This window comes from Diprion similis, chromosome 6 (assembly GCF_021155765.1).
Source record: "Diprion similis isolate iyDipSimi1 chromosome 6, iyDipSimi1.1, whole genome shotgun sequence".
Taxonomy (NCBI): domain Eukaryota; kingdom Metazoa; phylum Arthropoda; class Insecta; order Hymenoptera; family Diprionidae; genus Diprion; species Diprion similis.
This window is the reverse complement of record NC_060110.1, coordinates 24,421,461-24,445,189: the sequence shown is the minus strand read 5'-3', so window position 1 is coordinate 24,445,189 and position 23,729 is coordinate 24,421,461. Positions and strand designations below refer to the sequence as shown.

General features: G+C 42.1%; 2 protein-coding genes across 2 annotated transcripts; one reads left to right on the top strand and one right to left on the bottom strand.

The window, feature by feature from the left end:
- Positions 1–9,805: 9,805 nt before the first annotated feature.
- Positions 9,806–13,546, top strand: LOC124406578. Its single transcript, XM_046882014.1, has 3 exons — positions 9,806–10,748; positions 11,052–12,696; positions 12,808–13,546. Exons 1-3 carry the CDS (start codon positions 9,806–9,808, stop codon positions 13,544–13,546), a joined length of 3,327 nt encoding a protein of 1,108 aa, XP_046737970.1.
- Positions 13,547–13,626: 80 nt separating this feature from the next.
- Positions 13,627–14,411, bottom strand: LOC124406577. Its single transcript, XM_046882013.1, has 2 exons — positions 14,137–14,411; positions 13,627–14,050 (listed from the first exon to the last, which is right to left on the bottom strand). The coding sequence occupies exons 1-2, from the start codon at positions 14,409–14,411 to the stop codon at positions 13,627–13,629; spliced, it is 699 nt and encodes a 232-aa protein (XP_046737969.1).
- Positions 14,412–23,729: the final 9,318 nt, after the last annotated feature.

Sequence of the window (23,729 nt, the reverse complement as noted above, 5' to 3'; positions counted from 1 at the left end):
AACCTCTCGATTATAGTTCTATATTTAAACCGTTGCACAGTATATCCCACCAGCATCTGAGAAACAAACAGCTCGTTCGGAGTCATCGTACTTGGACGATATTATTTTCTCTTTCTACTTTGGTGAATAAAACAAAGACACGTAGAGGTTTTCTGATTTGCGAAAACACGCGATCGAATGCACTGCAGTTATTTAGTATTTTTGAATCTAGAAACAAGTCATTCTTAAAACCTTGACCCGCGAAAGAATTCTGATAATGAAAGAGGCGTGCCACAGTTTGATTATAATTTAATGACGTCACTTTGACAACAGTTCGATTGACCAGTTTAATTGAAGTAAAAAGATAATAGCAACAAAATTCAGTCGGGTTTACGGGTTAGATTTTAGATTTGTCACAGGATTTTGAGCGATTTCCATGACACTAAAGCAAGTAAAATTTTATGGCCTACTCTGTGCGTAATTTAAGGGCTAATTTTGATTGGAGAATTATATCAAGTCCCGAGTAAGAGAAAAGTGGAATTATATATTATAACAAAGAAATATGATTCGTTTGATAATTCATAATAGTTGCAAAGTGCCACTGACAAAAAGAGTCTAAAGAAACATCTGAAGACTAGGCTTAAAGACCGGAAAATACGAGAAAGTACCGGTGCATTATTTCCTCACCGGAAATTATCTACCCTACGCACTAAGAGAATAGCTGACCGATAAGAAGTAATCTCTTACGCGCGATATATGGGTTTGTAGGTGGGGGACGACTATGAGCGGAAGAAAAGAAAATGTCTAACATCGCTGTTATACACATACATGAATGTAATAGACGGTTATTCACTTTAAACCTCCATTACATACATATAATGTACAAAATATACAATAGATAACAGCAATGATAGTTGATAGTGAACCGATGATGGTATGACATGCGTAAAATTTTTTAATTTACGCGAAATATGTATAAATATACGTCAAGGTGGTCCTTAATTTCCAACATATATTTCTCAGGCCTGGAATTCATAATGCAGAAAAAACAGTGTGTGAATTATTTCAAATTTTTATCTTGATTGTAAAGAATGCCAAAATCGATTTCAAATTAAGAAGTAGAAAAAAATCTCAACTATTGAGTAAAAAAGAAGAGAACCATTGTTTAATTAATTGATTTGTTTTTTACTCGGAAATTAAAACAAATTTCTTGTGTCTCGAAGTTGGAATGGGTGTCAAAATCAATTTTATGTGAAACAAGTATAATCTGTATAACGTTGCAATGTGATAAGAACACCAACAAATACATTTTTCTGTAAAAATTATTTCATTTTTGTCATTCACGATTTTTCCCTTTTTTTCTAACTAAATGAAATAAGCTGTACAATAGCTCATTTCTTCTTTACTCAAATTTCGGCACCCTTACCAATGAAGCCAGAAACCTAAAATAATTCACCCACATTGTTTTTCGTCATTATCTATCGATTCCAGGGTTAATAAGTATATGTTTGAAATTAACGAACACCCTAGTACAGTTGTTATATTATACTTATTCCATGCAATATATTGTTATACTGTATTCATAATATTTTTAAAACAGCATTGACCAGGTGTTTCTGCGCTTCGGCATTATTATACTTATTGTTAGTCAAACAAAAGTGATACACATTAGTCAATCGTCATCAATAATCGAGGCTTATAACTCGTACCGTTAAAATGACAAGAAAAGTAGAGCATGAGAATGACTCATTGGAGTGAACTCAACAATAATCTAGGCGGATGTATGGGTCACACCGTAGACTGATTTTGTGGCCTCAAGGCTCAATGTTAACGGCCAAGTTTAAGGTTCGCAGATGCTCGCGTGATGTACTCGCATAACATTTCCAAAATTCTTGCAAATTTCAAAATAAATTGAATGAGTAGAAAAGTACCGTAAGGTTGATAAATCGTTTGTGTGTATCGAATGAGGAAATTACTCGGCAAGTATATAATTAAAGAGGATTGTTTTTGTTTTTCATTTATATCTAGTCAATTACTTTTTAGTCACGTTTCCATCGGCGTACCGGCACCAGCTCGGTATCAATAGGATACAGTTTTCCTGTCTTTGTCATTTGATGATAATATTGATAGAGTGGTTTTCCGAGTATATAATTTTTTTTTTTTTTTATGATTATACGACAAAAAGGAGACAAAGAGGAGATAAAAATCTTTCCAAAATTTCTGACGACGTCACTGACTCCATGATGTTTCCGTTAGATTTGTTCACTCACTCTTCAAGGAGATATGTGTACATAATGGTTGCGCTTTGTTCTCTTGCGGAAGAGGGTGAGACGCAGGATTCCCTCTACAAGAAATTGGTTTTACCCGCGTACTACGTGACTGACGATTAAAAGCGACGTGATTTCGATAGTTATCGCAGAGAATAAAACTTTGAGAGTCTGACAAGCGGATTAGAGATAAAATTTCAAATAAATATGGTGAGAAATTAGTATTCGGGGAGCATCGGTGTCATTTATATATTTTTGTATGTAGTTTGACGAAGATTCTACGTAGATTAAAATAGAATGTATTATATGAAGAAAAAAAAATCTTGGAAAGATCGTCAGACGATAGTTCGAGACTGCATGAGGTATATTGAAAAGAAGTGGGTACAGCGGAAGTTGGTGTAATTGGCTATAAGAAAGGTTCGGTATGTAATTATAAGGGATATATATATATATATATATATATATATATATATATATATATATATATATATATATATATATATATATATATCCTGGCGTACAGTATGCTTAAAAAATGCGTACAGCCAAGAAATAATTATACGAAACAGCGACGTAAAGTGGTTAATCAAGAATAAAGCAGTCTTGCTAATGAATCTGAAGTAATCTGCACATTTATGAAAAACCAATTCAACGCACCAAAGCTATTTATCTAATCTCGACCAGGAAAAATATCAATGAAATAAAGTTAGTTCCCCGTTTTTTATAAACGAGTTCTTCGAACAAATTTTTTTAGAGAAGATAGATTTACGTTGATATTCGTGAATCTTATTATCAGAGCACGTAACGTTAATATCTTTGACTTGTAATAGTTTTTTGATTAAAATCCGAAGCGATAAATCTGCTTGAACAAAACGTGCCATTAGGCTCAGAACTTGATGAACAGATATAATCGATTTGTACATAAAAAAAATTCTAGATATCATTCTTTAGTTGAAATTTTCGATTCAATCAAATTCAGTACAAATATCTTCCCTACTTATCTTTTTCCCTTTAGTGTATCAAAACCTTTTTCACCAGACTGTACGTGCAGCGTCGGCGCTGCTTTGATTCAGGTTTCCTTAAATTGCACTGCGCGGTAAGAAGTACAAAAAACGTATGATCACTCGTCTGTTAATTCTCTCTGTCACTCACGTGAGGGTATAATGAAACTAATAATTACTCGTTGCAATAGTAATTAGTTCGAGAATTACTCAAGATCCGCACACACATATTGTTCGCATGATCGTTGCGCGGTTATATTCCACAACGGAAATGGAAGCAGTAACGGGAACTTGAAAAATAAACCAAAAGAAGTAAAAAGTGCGAAATGAAGAAATGTTCGAACGAAGGAAAAGAAAGCGTCATGATATTTTTCATCAAATACTGACATCTCTAATCGTTGCCGGAGATGCAAGATCTCATTACCATAATTTTCGACGAAGTTCGATCCATCGAAATTTCATTCACAAGTTTTACGTCTGAGATCTGTTCGAAATCTGTCAAAAAACCGAGTATATTCGTAACAGTAACGAATTACCATTTATTTGACCGCTAAAGCAGTGGGTGAAACTACCACAGGCCGGTGCAGAAATGACATCAGGAAACTTAAAAATAGTTTTCCCCGCATGAATGGAATATGTATGTTAAAACTGCGTATTAAAGAAAAATAATCTCCACATATAACCGCTGCAGTATGTGAACGTATAATTGTACAAATGTATTTGTTCAAGATGCACATGCAGGGTTCACAAATTTACCCTCACACTGTTACATAGATTAAGGCGTGATAATGAATACCGCAAAAAGTCTAATAAACCGTGTATATATGAAGTGAATTGGTGTAGACACAAGGTAGGCCAGGCATGTATAAGTGAACGCGCTGGCTTAAATCCCAGCAATCCCGGGTGTCTGCATTAATGTTCGTTATAGGTATAGTAAGCTCTCCCCCCCCCCCCCCCTGTATAATACACGTACATATTGTATGTACGTACACGTATAGCAACGACGAAATGGACGAGCCAAGAGATAGAGAGTGGTCGTCGTACGGTTGAGGGAGGCGAGAAGGAGGGGCGGAGGGGCACAACCGGGGAGAACTGGCGAGTCGTGGAGGAAGCGGGCTGCCGCCTTCGTCGGCTTGTATAGCCGCTGCCGCCGCCTGCCTGCGGGGCAAGAAGGGCGAGGGGAGAAGGAGAACGAGCGGGGAGCGCCTAGCAACAGGCAGAGACAGCATGCCGTGTGGCACACCCGACTGAAGGGAAGAAGGATTTTTAAAGATAAAAAGCAGGAAGTAAGGAATTGCGAGGAATGAAGAGGAAAGGAAAGAAAAGAAAAGAAAAGGAGGAGGTGATGTTGAAATATCGTGGAGAAAGAAAGACTACGCCGAAACGAACGAACGAGCGAACGTCGATACCGAACTTGGTCAGCGTAGGTTCTGAAGTATGTACATAATTGTAGGATAGCTCGTGCTTCGTACGTGTACATCGATGCGTAGGTATACGTATGTAGAAACCCTAAAAACTTGTAAACTCGAAGCACGCGATTAGCTCGAATTCGAATCCGTCCGAATCGAGTCCGACAATGATGGAAGGGGGGGGGGGGGAGGACGTGCGTGTTCGGTCATTGAAACTCGCCATTGATCGAGCCGAGCATTTGATTTCGAGTAATAATGAGACAAGGATGAAAATAAAGGATGCCCGACGTTTCGTCACTTATGGTATATCGGTTTTGCCGGGGGAAAAGAATTGATCAATTAAGTTGTTTCCTCGTCCAGTGGACATGGGTTTGCTTCACACTTCAACGTTTGGGCAATGCGCGATGTGCTTTTTGCATTAATTTACAACGCGAGTAGGTAGATATACTATACATATATTGCGATCGCTGTACAGCCCCGTGGATCGGCGGCGTGATTGCTTTCGCAGAAACTCTGTATGTATGCATGTATGCATGTATATATGTATGTATGTATGTATGTACCTCGGTTCGGCGAGTGTAGTTTATCTCTGATGTGCCGAGTGTTCGAGTACATTATACATATTGTTATACACGCCGAGCGACGACTCGACTCGGTGAGACACACCCTGCCTGACCCGTAGAAATTGTCGCCGCGAGAATACGGCGCTACATGTGTGTGCGTGTGTGTGTGTGTGCGCACGCGTGCGTGTGCGTAAGTACGCGTGTGTGTGTGTCTGCGCGCGCGGGGCAAGGCGGTGAGTTTTAGAATTACGCGTGTCCGTGTGCGCGCGCGGTTTGCCTGCCTGCCTGCCTGCCTGCTTTCAGACTGCTCGTGATGATGATCGTCGTTTGATTTCGTACGAATCACGACGACGCCGCCTCTTCCCACGGGAAACGCTGTCACCGCCTCGCGAATAATCGGGTAACGAATCAAATGGAAGGAGTGAATTAGTCACTAATTTCTTTTCGAAAACCTGTTAACCGGATCTGCACACGGTGTCGCATATCTTATCACTTATAATAGAGTACTTTGGTTTTCGAATTATACGTAGGTATTTTATTATACGGTTTGGTGGAGGAGTATGAAAGTAGCTCGTGGAATAATTTCGGATTACGGTATAAAATTAGGGATAAATAAATTCTATTTAGCAGTCGTAGGTATATGATCTGCGAATACGTTGTAACTTATAATGTACGAGTTTCATGATGAAAATATGTAATATGGATGCGTATATATCTACGTGCAGCTATAACGACGAGAAAGGGAGCGCAAAAATGAGGGATAGAGAGAGAGAAAGAGAGAGAGAGAGGAGATACGCACGCGTGGCTGCCACACGTAGCCAGCAACTCCCCGTCGTGCTTGTGTATGTGTAACTACCATTCGCGAAATCGCCACCAGTCGCCTAGGTCGAAAGCTTCACCACCGGCTTTACCCACCTCTCCGCCCACTCGGCTGACTGGACACGATTGAAAAAACGTTGAAAAATACCTCGGTTTGGCACCTTGCGAGGAGAATGACGACGACGACGACTACTTTCGACCGTTAACAACGTAATCCGAAGGTGAAAACATTGGGATGTATTGACGTAACACGTAGGTGTACAGAATTATGACGCGTGCGAATACCAAGAAATATTATAAAGCAACCAATAGGGATACACTTATATACGTAATATTATTTTACAGCTTTTACCAATAAAATTTGGATCAGGGAATAGTCGTGGGAAAAAATGGTTATGAGAAAGTTTATAAAAATTTTTGCAACACCAGACGCCGTCCACGTCGCAGTACTCGACCAATGTTACGGCCCTGATTGGCGCTGGATTGCTAAAGTTCTATTTTTACATCGCTACTCGTAGGTGCAGCGTTAACTTTACTGTAACAAGCAAACTTTTATACGGTTAACCGGTGAATCTCGTTACATCTGGATTTGAATATGATAAACTAATTTTTACATGATTTCTTCTTCCTTCATCTATACTATAACTGATGAAGAATAATCAGGGAATAGTGAAACTTTTTTTTATGATAATATTTTTTTCCAGATATCGATATGAGACGCGTCAATTTACTCTAAATATTAACAATTGGCCCCGCTATGGCTTGCAACTATATGAATAAGAGGCTCGTATTCTATTACTGTGAGCTCGATTTTCGTACTCGTACTTGAACAAAGATCGTCCGGATCAGCGATTAGTCACGTGATTCAACGAGGCGGCGCGCATTGGACACAGTTTCTGTCCCTCGATTGGGATACTGAGTAATTGTTTCCCTGAGCTGTGCTGTAAGGTTGGAGAAAAGTAAAAGTCGTACATACGTACGGGCCGCCGCTAGACTCTATTCATCGATGTGACTAATGGCTGTTCTCACATCATCGATACGAGATTGAAGTAGTATGACGTTATCGTAACGAAACATTGGGAAAGAGTTTACTATTTTCTGAATTCGAAGACGATTTTCAAGGAACTAAGATTTCGAAATATGAGTGTGTTTTTTTTTATAACGATTCACTGAATTTCAGTCAATTCCAAAATGGCGAAATAACGGTTTTTCCTCGGCACGAATCGTTACGATAACGTTACCAACTTCAATATGATTCATCGATTGATTTAGACACCGGAGTAGCTCAGACTTGAACTACTTCATGCTATTTCTAACTTACGACAAATGGTTTTCCGAGAAAATCGAGAACAATCGTCGAGATCGAACGTGGGAAAGTCGCGGCGAGGTGAGGCTGCTGAGACGGTCGGCGATGCGGAAAAACATCTGCCGATCGTCTCTTGGCCTGCTCCCTTCGTCGGCCAGCACAAAATGGCGCAACCCGGCAACCGGCAGAACGCGCGGACGATTTTTCACCTGACAACAACGAGGAGAGGCGAAGGCGAGCAAGACGCTGCTGCTGTAGACCGGCAAACGGACGGTGAACTATCGCCGACGGACGGACGGACCTCCGTCGAGTGAGTGGAGAGCGGACTAATTATAATTACTTAGCACGTAACCCGACTAGATCGTTGCCTGTCTCTAACATATGTATATACGTATACTAGATGTGAGTTATAACGAAGCAGCACACGTAACAATGGTAGCACGCAACGACGGCGTGGACCTCGTGACACCTGCCGCGAGGCTAACAGCATCCTATCCTGGGATCTCGGAGGGGATGCGGAAACCATAACCTTGAAAAGTTTAGTAGGGAGAAAAGCGAAACGAAGATTCGTACCCCACATCTGCCCAGAGACCCCGGCAATTGTTTTTCAAATCGACTCGGTCAGCAAACTTCAAATTCTCCGCGGTGTGCGAAGAAACGTTACACGATCTGGCTAGGCTTTGATTTATCGGAGAAAACGTCGAAGGTTTCTCCATCGTAAGGGATGAATCGAAAAACTGTGTGTTCGGGATAGCGTTAACGCTTGAGATGTATACCGCAGAAGGTTCAAATTTCATCCCTCGACTATCTAAATTGCTTCGGTAAAAACGAGAGAGAAGTACCGGAGATGTTCAATTTTCATCCACTTTTTGCTCTTCTTTCAGATTAGATTGGATTTTCGCGACTTGGGTTAACGATACACGGTTCGCAGAAAGGATCAGCGTAGTTTCAGTTTTACCTGCACGTGTTTGCGCCTGGATTCGTCATCGCCGATTCTCCCGTTAATGCACTCCGAGATTCGCCTCCGGGATTTTAGTGCTTTCGCATGGCGAGCAGGCGACTGAGTTTGGTATATATTTTACGTGACTTTAAATGCTCAACTCCATTATTATTAACGGACCACCGAGGGAGGGAGGAAGTGAAGTCCGTCGACTTTGGTCCCACCGGAAACGGTGGTGGGCGCAGCAGATTTCTTTTCGGCGTTCCTCCCGGTCAGGCGACGGTTGCGAATGTAGAAAGATGGGCGGTAGGTTGAGCTTCGTCTTTTAGGGTGTAGAAATTGGTCTCAAATTTCTAGATCGGTAGTAATGTAAGTAATTCTTTCAAGGGCGAGTTAAAATGGCGCATTCTCACCACGTCACCTCGGGTAAGTAGGAGATGATTCAACACTGATGTTAATATATTTACCAATCGTTACGGGATTTCGGTTTAAAGCTTAACCGTTATCGGCGTTCCAATTTTTCAAAAACATCCCGACCGCACTTTCCACCGGATTTTAATGCGGCGTTTCTTTCAGGGACAGGTGGGACCTACTTGGCAGACCGGAGAGTTACCGAACCCACGGACTGCCGGCGACGAACTGACCGAATGGCCAAACTACCAGCCGCAAAACGGCGCTGTCTACGCCACCGTGGTACTAACCGTATCACCGCGCAACGGCCGACCGATCCTCCACGAAGACCAACGAGCAGCCGCGAGTCGGCGAGAGTCACGGTGCACTGAGATTTTATACACATACCTCTGGACTAATTCTCCTCCTGTAGGGAGGTTCATACTTTACCATCTTGAGTTTATAAAAATATTCCTTCGCCATAATGCGTTAAAACTCTACATACAATATATACTTTTGAAATTACTGAAAAATGGAACGACGAGAGGATGTTTTCAAAACGTTTTCGAAATTGCCAAGTAACGGGAGAGCTTTTTAATTCGGCAAAGAAGTTCAAGGTTCCAAATTTTTTTTCTTCCACCCAAATGTAGCTCGATTACTTCCAAATGCACCTACTCGTTGACTGAAGAATATATTATTATTTGATAACTCTTTCCCTCGTGATTATTTTAAAATCGGGGTAGAATGACAGAGAAGTGCAACTCTTCTAGTTAGTAGTAAATTGTTAAAGAGAAGAGTGTTAAAAATTTTCGGAAATACCAACGAGCTTGGGGAAAATGTATTCTCGCGTTGCAGCGCGATGGCGAATTCTGATTACACACCGTCTTTCCGGTGCGTTGTTGCTTGACTCTCGCCACGTCGAACTCCACCGCGCACTTGTCCGACCAGTTCGATTAAAACCCGCTCGACGCCTGAACATTTTTCGTTCGTGACACGTGACACGCGTAGCATACAGCGCACCACACCACACGCAATAGGCACACGTATAGCTCGCTCTATAAAAAGGATTACCATTACAGCAAACGATCATTCATGTCTAAACTTGTCAAGAGCACGTGAGAAGTAAGAAAGATGGAATCCGCGAAATGTTCGAAATTAATCAACATTATGGAATCTGCGTACAAAATGTTGAACAAATCATCGCCAACGGAGATTCAGAAATGGATTAAATTTGGGACGCAAAATATCCGGCTTCTAAACAAAATTCTGCGAAAGGCTTCAACGATGGGTGAGAAAATGAAAATTATCACAGACATCGGACTCTTGAAATCGCTGACGGAAAAATTCAAACGTCTTCGGACAACGGGTGACGGTACGCGGAAACAAAGACGAAGCGATCACGTACACTGGGAAGAATTGGAGTCTGCTTTCAAGGGAAGAATACGAACCGGATCCATCACCAATTTGAAACATAAAGACGTAGAGAGGTTTCTAGAAGACGCAAAGTTACTTGCTGTGACAAAACTGAAAAACGATTTGAAGAAAGCCAGGAGCCTAAAAGTCAACGCTATCCTGGCTTGTAAATTCGAAGTAAAGAAGGATGATCACACAGTAGAAGAGAACAAATTCTTTAATACGAGAAACGAAATCATCCTCCTGACAACGGATATTAAGGAATGGTTCATCGAAAATGTAACAAACCGTTTGTTAACAAAGGTGGAAGATTTCCAGGAAAAGGATTCAGGCTGGTCGTTACTTGAAATTATCAATCTTGCCGTCAACATCAACAAGTATACACCACTTCGAGGTGGTCTTAATACCTACACCCTGTTGCCGAAACACATCAGTGATAAGAAGGCTGTGGTAAACATCCGAAATAACGACTCGTATTGTTTCCTTTGGTCGGTCACCGCAGCTCTGCGCCCAGCTGAAAACAAAAATCCCAACAAAATCAGCTCGTATCCACATTTCAGCGAGGTGCTACGGTATGACAGTATAAACTTTCCTATGTCTTTACACAAAAATGCTATTTCGAAATTTGAAAAACTCAACGGACTTTCCATCAATGTTTTTGGTATAGACCAAGATGGTGGAAAAAAAAGTGAAATAGTACCGATTCACTTGAGTCAGAATAAGTCTGATAAACCCGTAATTCATCTCTTGGCAGTGGAAACCGAAATGACAGACGATGACGATGATGTTGATATGGATAATTATAAAAAAAACAAAATTTTTCATTTCGCTTGGATTCGAAATTTATCTCGATTAACTAGTTCTCAAATTTCCACCCGTAATGGTCGTACTTGGTTATGTGATAGATGTTTGTTGCACTTCCAATCTGAAAAATATTTGACAAAGCATAAACTTTATTGCACAGATTTAAACGAAACCAAAGTCGAATTACCCACAGAGGAGGAAAAAATTCTAAAATTCAAAAATTTGAAGCACAAGGAAACCGTTCCGTTCTGTATTTACGCGGATCTAGAATGCTTGTTGCAAGCTACTAACATTCAAGTGTCAGAAAATAGAACAATTTGTCAAAATCATATTCCTTACAGTATAGCATATTACCTGCATTGCACCTTTAACGATTCCATTTCAGAGTTCAAAATTAACCGCGGGAAGACTTGCATCGAATGGTTTGTGAACAAGTTGGAGGAATTGGCACACTCCTTAAAAAAAAAGTATTTAAAAAATATTGTACGTATGGAGTCGCTGAACTTCAATCAAATTAACGAATTTAATTTATCAAAGGTATGTCATATTTGTGAAAAGCCGTTCACGCGCGAAGCCGTGAAACACCGTGATCACTGTCATTTCACAGGAAGGTACCGTGGTCCTGCGCATCAAAGCTGTAATCTTAATTATCGAAAATCGCATACTATCCCAGTGATATTCCACAATCTGTCGGGTTACGATTCGCATTTTTTGATTAAAGCATTGGCCACAACTTTTCAGGGTACTATTCAGCTTCTACCCGTGAACAAAGAAAAGTATATTTCGTTCACAAAATTCGTTAAAGGAACAAATGTACAGTTGAGATTTATAGATTCGTACCGTTTTATGCCCAGCAGCCTCGAAAAATTGGCAATGTATTTGAATGATAATCAAAAAGCAATTACACGTAAATTTTGCACTAGCTCTGAAAAATTCGAGTTATTAACCAGAAAAGGTGTTTTTCCGTATGAGTATATGGATAGTTGGGAGAAGCTCGAGGACGTAAAGTTACCGCCTAAAGAAAAATTTTATTCAAAATTGAACAATCAAGGTATTTCAGATGAAGATTACGCACACGCGTGTAAAGTTTGGCAAGCTTTTAACCTTAAAACGTTGGGGGAATATTCAGACTTATATTTGCAAACTGATGTTTTTCTGTTGGCTGACGTTTTTGAAAACTTTCGACAAAATTGTTATGCAACGTACAACCTGGACCCTTTACATTATCACACGGCACCCGGTCTTTCGTTTGACGCAATGTTGAAATGTACCGGTATCGAACTTGAGCTTCTCACTGACATAGATATGCTTATGTTTATAGAAAAAGGTATTCGAGGTGGTGTGTCCCAATGCTCTAACCGATATGCAAAGGCTAACAATAGATACATGGGAGATGCTTTCAATCCAGCGCTCGAAGAGTCTTATCTCATGTACTTCGACGTTAACAACTTGTACGGCGCGGCTATGAGCTTTGCTCTACCATGCAGTTCTTTCGAATGGATATTAGATTTCAGACAATTCGATGTTTTTGCCATCACAGACGAAGCGGAGTTTGGCTACTTATTAGAGGTAGATTTGGAATATCCCAAGGAACTGCATGAAATGCATAAAGATTTACCACTGTGTCCGGAACACTGCATACCTCCCATCTCAAAAAGTAAGCAGCCGAAATTGATGACCACGCTACTCTCCAAGCAAAACTACGTTGTTCATTACCGCGTCTTGAAACAATGCTTAGAATTAGGTTTAAAACTAGCTAAAATTCATAGAGTTCTAAAGTTCAGACAAACACCGTGGCTCAAAAAGTACATAGATTTAAATACAGACTTACGCAAAAAATCAAACAATGAATTCGAAAAAAACTTCTATAAACTGATGAACAACGCAGTTTTCGGTAAGACAATGGAAAATGTTAGGAAGTATAGAGATGTCAGGCTGATCACGAAATGGGATGGAAGATACGGTGCTAGAGCTACTATAGCCAAACCAAATTTCCACAGTTGTACAATCTTTGATCAAGATATGATAATAGTTGAATTGCGTAAAACGACAGTCAAACTCAACAAACCATTGTATGCAGGTTTTTCCATTTTAGATCTTGCAAAGACCTTTATCTACGATTTTCACTACAAGTATGTTAAAACGAAATTTGGTCATCAGGCAAAATTAATGTACACTGACACGGATAGTTTGATATATCACTTCACCGTCCCCAACATTTACGAATGCATCAAACAGGACTTGGATAAATTTGATACCTCTGATTATCCACCTGACAACGTCTACGGAATGCCGTTGGTTAACAAAAAAGTTCTAGGTTTGATGAAAGATGAGTGTAACGGAAAAATAATGGCGGAATTCATTGGCTTGAGAGCGAAGTTGTACTCATTCAGAGTGATGGGGGAGGATAAGGATCAAAAACGAGCCAAGGGTGTCAAAGGATCCCTGTTAAAAACTATAACCTTCGATGATTACTTGAAGTGTGCTTCAGAACGCGAAAATTTAGTCGAACGTCAGAGTTTGATACAGAGTCAGAAGCATCAGGTCTATACCATTGAACAGAAAAAAGTAGCACTGAGCTGGAACGACGATAAGCGTAAGTTATTTCGAAACACAACCGATACGGTGCCGTGGGGCTACGAGACCGGCAGTTAAACTGAGCATCGGTATGAATTGTATCTCTAAGATGTAAAAATAAAGACAAATACTTGGAAAATAATTTCGTTTATTCAATATTACATATCAGATTCATTTATCCAACTATTGTGTGTATTGTCAAAACCTAGCCACTTGACGTATAATTTTTTTCCCCGCTTCTGAAGCACCTTCTCCACCAGATAGATGTCCGGATGTTCCACCTTGAGGAGCTCCTGTTCGTAGAAACCACCAGCGATGGGTTGACCTTGATAGTCTTTGAGCTTGTACGTCACAGGATTGGTATTTTCTACTTGGCTTATTGTGAATATTTCAGTCGTCCAATTGGGAGTGTAACCTTTCTCAAAGACGTTTTTGAACTTGCTGATTCGAACTTTGCCGGTTTGGAAGGTTTCGCTCGAAGCCCTCCGTACGACTGACGTAATACCAGCCTTTCGTTCGCAACGGTGACATCCGATGGTTTCATTCTTATGGTTCGGTGTTTCGTGTTGTTGTAAGCCGATACTAAATCAGATAAGATGTCGAGCCACTTGTAGCTTCCTTGCATACTGAACCGTTTCCACATTTTACTTTTCAACGTACGATTAAACCGTTCACAGATCGAAGCCTTCAAATTACTGTACGTGGAGTAGAGTTTGACTCCATAGCGTGACATAAGAGATTCAAATTTTGAGTTGTAGAATTCCGCTCCTCTATCCACGTGTAATTTTTTCGGTACACGTCCTTGAGTTAGCACAGATTCCATGGCCTTTGTAACATCATCCCCGGACTTGCTCCTTATCGGTACAGCCCACGCATACTTTGAAAAGATATCAATGACTGTGAGCATATACTTGTAGTCTTTGTTTTGTCCTGCGTATGACATCATATCAACAAGATCCGCCTGCCAGGTCTCGTCGATGCCGCGCACGTCTACACGGCGACGCGGGTAATTCCGGCGTGCAGGCTTATGCAGTTCCGTCACCAGCGTTAGCTTTTTCTCGTTCATATTCCAATGCTCTTAGTCTGGTGTCCAATTTGGAAATGATTTCAGCGTTTCGAATCGACAGGTCTCTGCCTGTTTTAAAATCTGCGTAGAAGGTATCCAAAGCTTTCCCCGTCGTGATCTCCAAAGCTTTGATTATTTGATCGAGATTGTCGATTTGTTTTTGCAGCACGTTGAATTTTCGTCGTAAGATTTTCAAAGTTACAGCATTGTTTTGCTCAACAGGTTCTGCGACATTGCACAGTCTTTTATTCTGTAGAACGTAATGTCCGTCCGCAGTGATTTGAAATCCGACACCGGGAGGGCCGTGATTACCCGCAGCTGTGTTTTTATCCAGATGCCGTCCGAACACATCGACGCTCATCTCGAAAATGAATGCAAAAGCGATAAGAGCTGCTTAATAAATGATTTCTGCTTCGCGTAGTTCTTCGATAATGGACATTATTTCGTTGTTGTGACTCGGATTTCCCGCCGCCTGGGATGCTAGGAGTAGACGAAGACGCTCCACTAACTCGTTTGGATCATCCCAGAAAACGTATTCCGTTTGAACGCCTTGTCATGTAATCATAGCTTGCGGAAGTAGACCTTTACCCTTTCGCTGAGGCGATGGTGAATAATCCAACAATTCGGCAATGACATTTCTCAATTTGTAACTGTTATCGCTTCGAATAGCTCCATCAGATGAGTAATACTTTTTATGTGCGTTCGTTTTGAGGATTATGTTTCTATAATTTTCCCGATCTTCGTCGCTCACATAGGACCTGTCGGGCTTCTTTTTGAACAAAAGTTCCAGCAACCCCTTCGTTTTTGGGTAAAGCGTATCCCCAATACGGATCTGGTCACTCTCAAAACTCATCAACGAATCACCAATCATTAGTCCGGTTGAGAGGTTGCGTACACCGTATACGTTATCCAATTCACTTTTTCACGTCTCATCTCTCATCATTTCAAAATACTCATTCTAGGTTTCATCAACAGGTGTTTCTACGATCCTTGGTTGGGTTCGCTGTCTTTGTCGATCACAAGAAACCCGTACTTATCACCGTTCAGGCATGCGGAGCACACATCTTTAAACTGTATGTAAGACATATCGGTGTTCACATGGTCGTTGTATACGTGTCGCAGGTTCATATCGTCTTTTTTGAATAACACGATTAAGTTTACGTTGTCGCGCACGAGATGTTTGGGAATACGCACGTACGTCTGACAGAGATAGAAACAATCAACATCGTGATGCCTGCCCATGCAGAAGTAGGCTCTAATATTGTCCTGCTTCTCGCACGCTACATCATCAAAAACGATTATCGAGTTGGGTCGTGCTTCGTCCGGTGTAATCACTTGCTCACGCTCGGTATAAGGAAAATACTCCATATTCTCAACGTTGTCCAACAATTGCTTCAACAATTGGTACTTCGGTTGGTTAAGGGATTTTGAGTAGATATAGATATTTTCAAATCTAAGTCCATTGGGATGGGGTATAAGTGTGAGCAACGCATTAGTTTTACCACAATTAGACGGTCCGCAGAATATTGCACGCACACTGTTCGGAAGTAATTCCCCATGCCGTTTTTGTCTTTTCACATTTTGCTCTGAAAGTTTGTCGAAATTTATCACGGGAAGCTTAGTAGGTTGTGCCTCAAACCGCATCTTAGACATGACTGACCATATTTCCTATAAATACCCCGGTTTTAAACCTTTCCCGTCAGTCAAAGCCTGAACATGATCGTGCACAGAGGTAAACGAAGCAGCAAACGGCAACATCGCGGCAAAGGTCTGGTGAATAAAATCATCAACAGTCTTCCAGTCGAATTGCACGTACCTGGTTATCAATACTGTGGACCTGGTACAAAGTTGACAAAGAGACTCGCGCGAGGTGATCCGGGAATCAATCCTCTCGACGCAGCTTGCAAGAACCATGACATTGCTTACTCGCAGAATCGTGAAAATCTTGAAGTCAGGAACGCGGCTGATAGGGTATTGGCTGAAAAAGCGTGGAAACGGATCTTCGCACCGGACGCCAATTTGAGCTAATACAATGAAAGTGAAATCGAAACTAGGAATGGGAATTCGAAAACCGAAAAACGTGACCTTAAGAAAAATTATAAATGCTGCGAAACGATCTATGATTCCGAGCAACGATGCAAAAGTAGCTATCGAGTCTGCGCTCAAGGGGGCTGAAATCGCTGTTCAAAAAGCAGGTGGTAAATGTAAAGTGCGAACACCGCGCGTTCTACCGGTACCTTCAAAAGTTGGTGGATTTCTACCATTCTTGATTCCTATTTTCGCTGGACTTAGTGCCACAGGCGCGATAGCGGGTGGTGCGGCAGGTATAGCAAAAGCTGTGAACGATGCGAGCGCTGCTAAACGAGAACTGGAAGAGAGCAAACGGCACAACAAAGGGGGGGGGGGGGGGGGGGAGGGGGAAGAAGACTGAAGTATAAATTTCATTTCATCGCCTATCAATTTTGTACATCCGTTACACATTTCAAATTTTGATTATATTCCATATTTTTTACCAACTGCTAGAGACTGTAGCAATTCTCAACATCTCCGCCATATCGTTAGATGTAATCATAATTATGTATATACCATACGAAGTATTTCAAGTATGACGCGTTGTACGGATTCAAGTACTAGCTTTAGGATGATTTTGTCATCTATTGTTTGCCCGGAATATATAATACATGTGTCATGTACATATGATCAAATCATGCGTATTCCTGGAATTTTAGAAGTAAAAGAAGTAAAATCTTCCACACAGCGTTCGTCTGGACGAATATTTTATACAACTACATAATTGAGGAACTATTCAATAGTCCCGTTACGCTCCCGAAATTTTATTCCTCATAACACAAGGTGTACACACGTATGTAAGTAAATATACATGTATGTAAGTAACGTACGGTAAATAAACAATGGCAGTTGGAGCAAAGCTTCGACTAAAATAAAAAAGGAAAAAGCTTATACACGAATGTCAATGCCTCGGTATTTCCTCGCAAATCTCAACTGTAAGATTCATAAATTAAGACTGACAGGGCTGCGATGAATGTGAATAATTGGGACTAGCTTGATACCGCGCAGGAGATATTTCTCCGGGTCGATTCTCCGGTACTTAGCAGTCGCCGCTACGATTCCTGCATGCGAGGAGGTTGGATCAGGAGTTGAAAATAACTGACAACGATAGTGAAATTATTGCTCAACGGCATTCCCCCCATCCGCTTATCGGCGCATGTACGCCTATACACGGACGGTGTACATACGTACACACAGGCATCTAGGTATAAAGAGCGTATTACGCCGGTTCTTGGAGTGCGCTGGCCGCGTCTGGGGCGGTGCGGCGGGTCCTTCACCCGAGCTCTGGGCTGAGCTTGCCTGCCGGTGGCTCGGCTTGGCTCAGCTCGTTCAAGCCGGCAGCGGCGACGGCAGCCGCCTGGCCATCGTTTCGTCTTGCGCTTTTCAACTTGGAAACTACATTCGCGAAGGAAGAACACATAAGCATAACCGTGTAACCAATGACTGCCACCAACACCAACGTCAGGGAGTTCTGACACGACGAATAAGAGAGAGAAGAAGAATGGCTCGTTGCGACTTGCCAACGTCGCGTCGCGTCGCGTCGCGTCGGACGAATTGAGACGGCGGCGGTGGGCGCGAAGGATATAGGCGGGGGGCTGCGAGGGGAAGGAGCCTGGCTTCGTCCCGTCGACGGCTAAGAGCATCAGAGTCCGCCTTAACGTGCCTCCGCAGTCCGCAGACTATACCTTACACTTGGTACCTACTTCGCTGCTGCCGCAAGGTTCTGCGATGTCTGCTTCAGCGAGAAGAGACCGGGATGAAGATAGATCGGAGGGAGGGGAAACGGCGTCCTGCAGATCTCTGTGTGTATGGTTCGTGTGCCGGAACGTTGTACCATCCTGTGCTACGTTCACGGATATAGGCACAGACGGAGGCCGGAGGCGAATGGATGAGATGGTGTTGGAAATGGGCGGATGTGTTGGTACCACCTCGCGTCCTCAAGTGACGCACACGCACGCATCCGTGCAGCCGGCGTCCGTAGTGCGAATTCATATACTGACCGAACAGAAAACGTTGGATGTTGGATATATACTACGTACACCTATGTAACCCTGGTTTGCATGCCACTCGAGATTCCGCCGTTTTTTTCATCATCATTGTTGCGCGAAAATTATAAGCCGCCAACGTCGAGTCGACAAAAGGATTTTGAACACTTTGTCATTTGCAAGTCTAGACTTTTGCTGTTCCTTGTCCCCGTTATACACACAAGCATTTCATTCTTTCCTGTCGCAGCTGTGGTATATATGTACGTATAAGGCGATAGGTCGAAATGGAAGTTTATCAATATTTTTATGATTTTATGATGCCCGTGTTCCGTGCACTGCAGTATAACGTATGCAAATTTATTGCTATAGGTGTGCAGGGCACCCGGAGGACACGATGCTGACTCTTTGTAGCCGGCAATCAGCTGTCGCCAATGTTTCACGCGCACCCGTTGCGACCTTTTTCTCGAGTGTAACCGACTCGCAAAAGCTCACACCCAACGCATGTCTGAGTCTGACATACGTATCCTGCGCCTTGAGTTGTTTCGGGCTTTCCATGTCGGCTGATCCTGAGTTACATCGGTACCTTTTCCTCTGATGTCGCAGATTTTACTGTTCATATACCTAGTCAGATGTTAACGCTCGTATTTACCGCTCTTTTACGACGGCATCTTGAGGGGAAAAATTTATGGAGAGTTTTAAGTTGATATAATATGTATGACCGTCGCAACAATTTTTACAATATCCATTCTTGTCCTAGTAAACTCGATTCGCACTTTTGTACCGACTTTTCGTTATACTTCTACATTTCTTTGCCCTAAGTTAACAAATTATATGTCACAGTGTCCAATTAATTATAACACAAATGTTGCGTTATAATATATCGTAATGACATTGAAGTAGCTGTCTACACGGTAAATCGAAACTTTGGCCGTTGCATTAGGTGAAATCGATGACAGGGTATAGATATGTACGTACTCAGGGACATGTGTCAAGTCGCGCGTGTAGGTATTATAATTTGAGCGCGTTCAACCGGCAAGAAAGGATCGTGTATGCTCGCGTCGCAAGTATTCCCGGTATTCCCGGTATTCCCGGTATAACCAGACTACGGGGAGCGGACTGAGAGAGGCGCAACTGCTGATCTCGGAGCGGCGGAGATCGTCTGGGTTCTCCACGCGCGAAACTTTGTCCTCCGGGAATATATATGTACGCATTAAATGCATGTATAGTCGAAGAATTATTTTCGTTCTTTGAAGTGGCGTCGCTCGAAGGCGACCTGATGTTTGCACCAGCGACCGAATAAACATATATTATTACATCCATATAAATATGCCCATCACCTTAACCACATAGGTCTATACTCTATAGAATAGAAAACCCATAAGCATGTATACGTGTACATAATTATACATATAACACAGTATCATCCGCAGCGTCCCGATTCCTGCCACCAGATCGTTCTGCCCCCCCTTTTCCTCCTCGTCTTTCTTTTCTTTCCTCCGGCACTTCTTCTTCCTTCTTGGTCCTTCGAATTTCCTTTACCGTCCAGGGTCAGTTGCCGGTGCTTGCTCTCTGTGGTCTGAAGATTCCAAGAGACCTCGATCCCTGCTGCGCGTTGCCGCGCGCTATATACGTTTATGCATTCGAACAACTTTTCAGAGCTCTGTAAGAGCGGAATGATGCTGCATGATGTTGCGTCTTGCGTGTGCGTATGACTTTTTACATGCGTACGATGGAATTATGTATAAATACAGTAAACGTAGGATGGTATAAAGGTACCCTGACAATACATGCGGATTGTTAGGCCATTCGCGTGCGATCTGCACACGTGCAGGACCATCAGCGCCATCTTGCGTGAGCTCGAACCGTAACGTAGGTGCTCGTGCAAGCATGCAAGCATGGCATGTTTGTACATATTGTGTACGTATGTATATGTATGCATACACCATGGCAAAAGATTGGCCGTGTGGTTGAGAGGGTACGCAACAGGCGCATAGTTATTGGTATGTTGAATTACATCTACGTGGGATGCGTATACACATCGCCACCAACGGCCTGTTAACCGTCGCGCTGATTCAACGATTCTCGTTGACGCAGAACTATGTTTTACCTACATGATACCTACGTACGTATCTAGGTAATATATGTATGTAGGTATATAATTTTGTAGGATTTAGGTATACTCTGATTTTCTCGCAATCCTAACCAGCAGACTCTTCCATCGAATAGAGCAAATGTAAAATCTGCGTCTGAATATTATACGCGTTTATTTAACAGGATGTCAGGTATATGAAAAATTAATTTTGGCAGTGTGACCTGTGAAGTGTAAAAGGAGCGGACCGTACTTGAAGGAGGAAGCGGGCAATGATCTATAGACGTCAGAGTAAGACGTATGGTCGATGACGCCATGTGTATGCGTGCCTCATACCCACAGATAAATGATCCACAAGTACATTTATGTACTACGTACATACATACATACATGTGTGTATGCCGGTTTTTATTGCGTGGCTCTCTTATATGCCCACCGCACTGTGGCAATTTACAGAGTAACAAGCTTCCATTGATCCTTTCGGATCCTATAAAGTATCAAGTGCACCTGCAATCCAGATTACCACGTGGCTCGCAAATATGTACCCAACTTTTTGCCAATCTCTACACATACGTGCAGGTATGCGTGTAAATGCATGAGGTATAATATATTACGAGTAAATGCTGAAGAAAGCGACGATTATTAAATTTCTTCAACTGTGCACTGACGACATATTCTTTGGTTCTAGTGACTAATCAAGGAAAGGACCGTTTCGGCGACTACCTGGACATCGCATTGTCGTGGCTCAAATGAGAAACAATGCGATTAACAAAGTGGGAGAATCTATTGGCGCGGCCTCGGGATTTCGAGGCAAAAAACAGCACGTCCTACTAAAGGTTTGGCCAGGGTACTGCAGAAAATGGAAAGCGAGGATAATATTCGACGTCGCAGAGCTGGCACAACATGCTATCTCAAAACGCGATCGGAAAAAGGAGCCATCTCAAACGTACATTACTTTTCTCGGAAATTAACTTGATCGTAGGTAATAAGAGATTTTGCGCATCGCGTCATGCACAGTCTGCGAGAAAGATCCTGTAAAGCCCGACTTGGCGTTGAAACGTTCTGAAAGCATTGCACGGACCGGATGCGGCTTGAGCAAGTTACAGAATTTTACTGAAATTATTTCGACGACACTGAAGAACAAATACAAAAATGCCACGGAGGGGATGTTTCCGTTCAGGTAGGAACGGAATAATGTTTGTTCGGAACTACCAGAACACTGGGACAAAAGGTATAACCCAATGGGTGATGGATTGTACCTGGGATCGTATTACGTAGAAAACTGTTGAATTCTTTTTCTAGGTTTGTGAAATCATAAACCAATCGTACAAAATGTACAATTTATTTTTATCCTATTTACCTGACTTGAATTCTTGAAGAAGAAATACGATGGTTTAAAAAGAGCGGTTTTCCGATTTTCATCATTTCTCAACAAACTTCAATCCCGTGTAACTTCCAAAAGGACGTTAAAAATAGAAAATAAAAAAAAAATTGTTCAATCAAGTTTATTCCTTTCGCAGAATCTGTAAACAAAATTACACAAAAATCAAGAACATCAAGTTAAATTTTGAAAATTTTGATTCCGTCACGATTGACGTCCAGGATCTTGACTCTGTGCATGCGGTGGCGCCGATATTGCAATGCGGTGTGCCGCGGCGACGACGACGTCGGCCACGGGCGTGGCGGAGAACTGACCTCGCCGCGTTCACTACGTCTCACTCGCGCCCCTCCTCCCTCCCCAACCGTCGCTCCGACGCCCCCACACCCGCCAAATTGGCAGACGGCAGTGTCGGTTCTACCCGTTCGGTTGCCGCCGCCGCCGCCGCCGTTGCTGCTGCCGTTGCTTGCCGCTGTCCTTCTGTCTGGTTACCGGGGCAACGCGCCGTCGCTGCCTGCCATCGATGAGTGGAGGGTGCATCCTAGTGACGGGTGTGAACGAACCCGAGCCCGACCGATCAATTCGAGCAAGCCGACACTTTGTTGCTGCACGCCAAGCCCACGTTGCAAGGCTTATACCTCGAGCCAGACGGTATACATGTCTGGTAGATAAGGCCGGAGTCGCAATCCGGCGATTATAACGAATGCTCAATCGAGGAAAGATCAAGGACCTGGCGACAATGGGTAGGGGTCAAAACTTGGAAGGGTCGACAGTTCGAAAGGACAATGTACGGAAATTTCAAACTTGTTAGGAATCTTGATTTTCGATCGTGTCACTGATTAGCAGTCATTCTGGTCAGTGATACTGTAGAAAATTAGGATTTCTAACAATTCATCTTTCGTTATTTTATCAAATATTGACCCTTCCAAGTTTTGACACCATGCACTCGAGGAAATTACCACTGAAAATAAACACTCCGAGACGGCTACTGCTATGCATTAGTGATTCTTGGATCGGACTTGTCGAGCTATTGACGACAACTCTGTATACTTAATCGCAGTGACTATAAGTGAGTGCGAAAGCCTCGCTTCGAGATACTCCGAAAACGTATGTAAGTCAACTGTAGACAATTTTTTTTTTCTGACGGGGGTTCATAAAATTAACAGAACTTCAATTATGTTTCAATGTATTAATGCCAAATTTCATTTCTTCGATGATTCAAGTATACACAGAATGCTCAACTTGATTTTTGGTCTGATTCAAATTACAGCTATGACTTTTACTCTATTATAGAAAAAGCGCTTCTTCGTCGCATATTATTTTTCACACAACATGCATAATCCATCTATACTGCAACGAGCTCAGGTTTTTATCGGTAAAATGCAGTCGTGGAGATTAAATCTGTTCTTTCCAATCCACTGATAGCTATATCGCATCTAGGCAAGAGTCGATTCATCTTCCTATACCGAAGGACTTGGCATCAGAAATGCTAACGATAAGCTGCAGAGGTGGATGTGAAAATAAAATGAGATAAGATTGCAGCCGAAATATCAATTTCGAGAGATAATCTATGACTCCCAGTAGTTGGCGAGTGCAAAAACTTGTCGCAAGACTTGTACATACGTGCAATATTTTCTTCAAACACTCGATCGTTGCACTATTAATGCACTCGC

Excerpts from the sequence above, each read along its gene's own strand:
- LOC124406577 (XM_046882013.1), bottom strand. The coding sequence starts at position 14,411 with ATGTCATACGCAGGACAAAACAAAGACTACAAGTATATGCTCACAGTC. Across the intron at positions 14,051-14,136 it reads AAGGCTTCGATCTGTGAACG|TATCGGCTTACAACAACACG; the intron begins GTTTAATCGTAC and ends TATCTGATTTAG.
- LOC124406578 (XM_046882014.1), top strand. The coding sequence starts at position 9,806 with ATGGAATCCGCGAAATGTTCGAAATTAATCAACATTATGGAATCTGCG. Across the intron at positions 10,749-11,051 it reads ACTTTCCATCAATGTTTTTG|ATTTAAACGAAACCAAAGTC; the intron begins GTATAGACCAAG and ends TTTATTGCACAG. Across the intron at positions 12,697-12,807 it reads CAAACACCGTGGCTCAAAAA|GAAGTATAGAGATGTCAGGC; the intron begins GTACATAGATTT and ends GGAAAATGTTAG.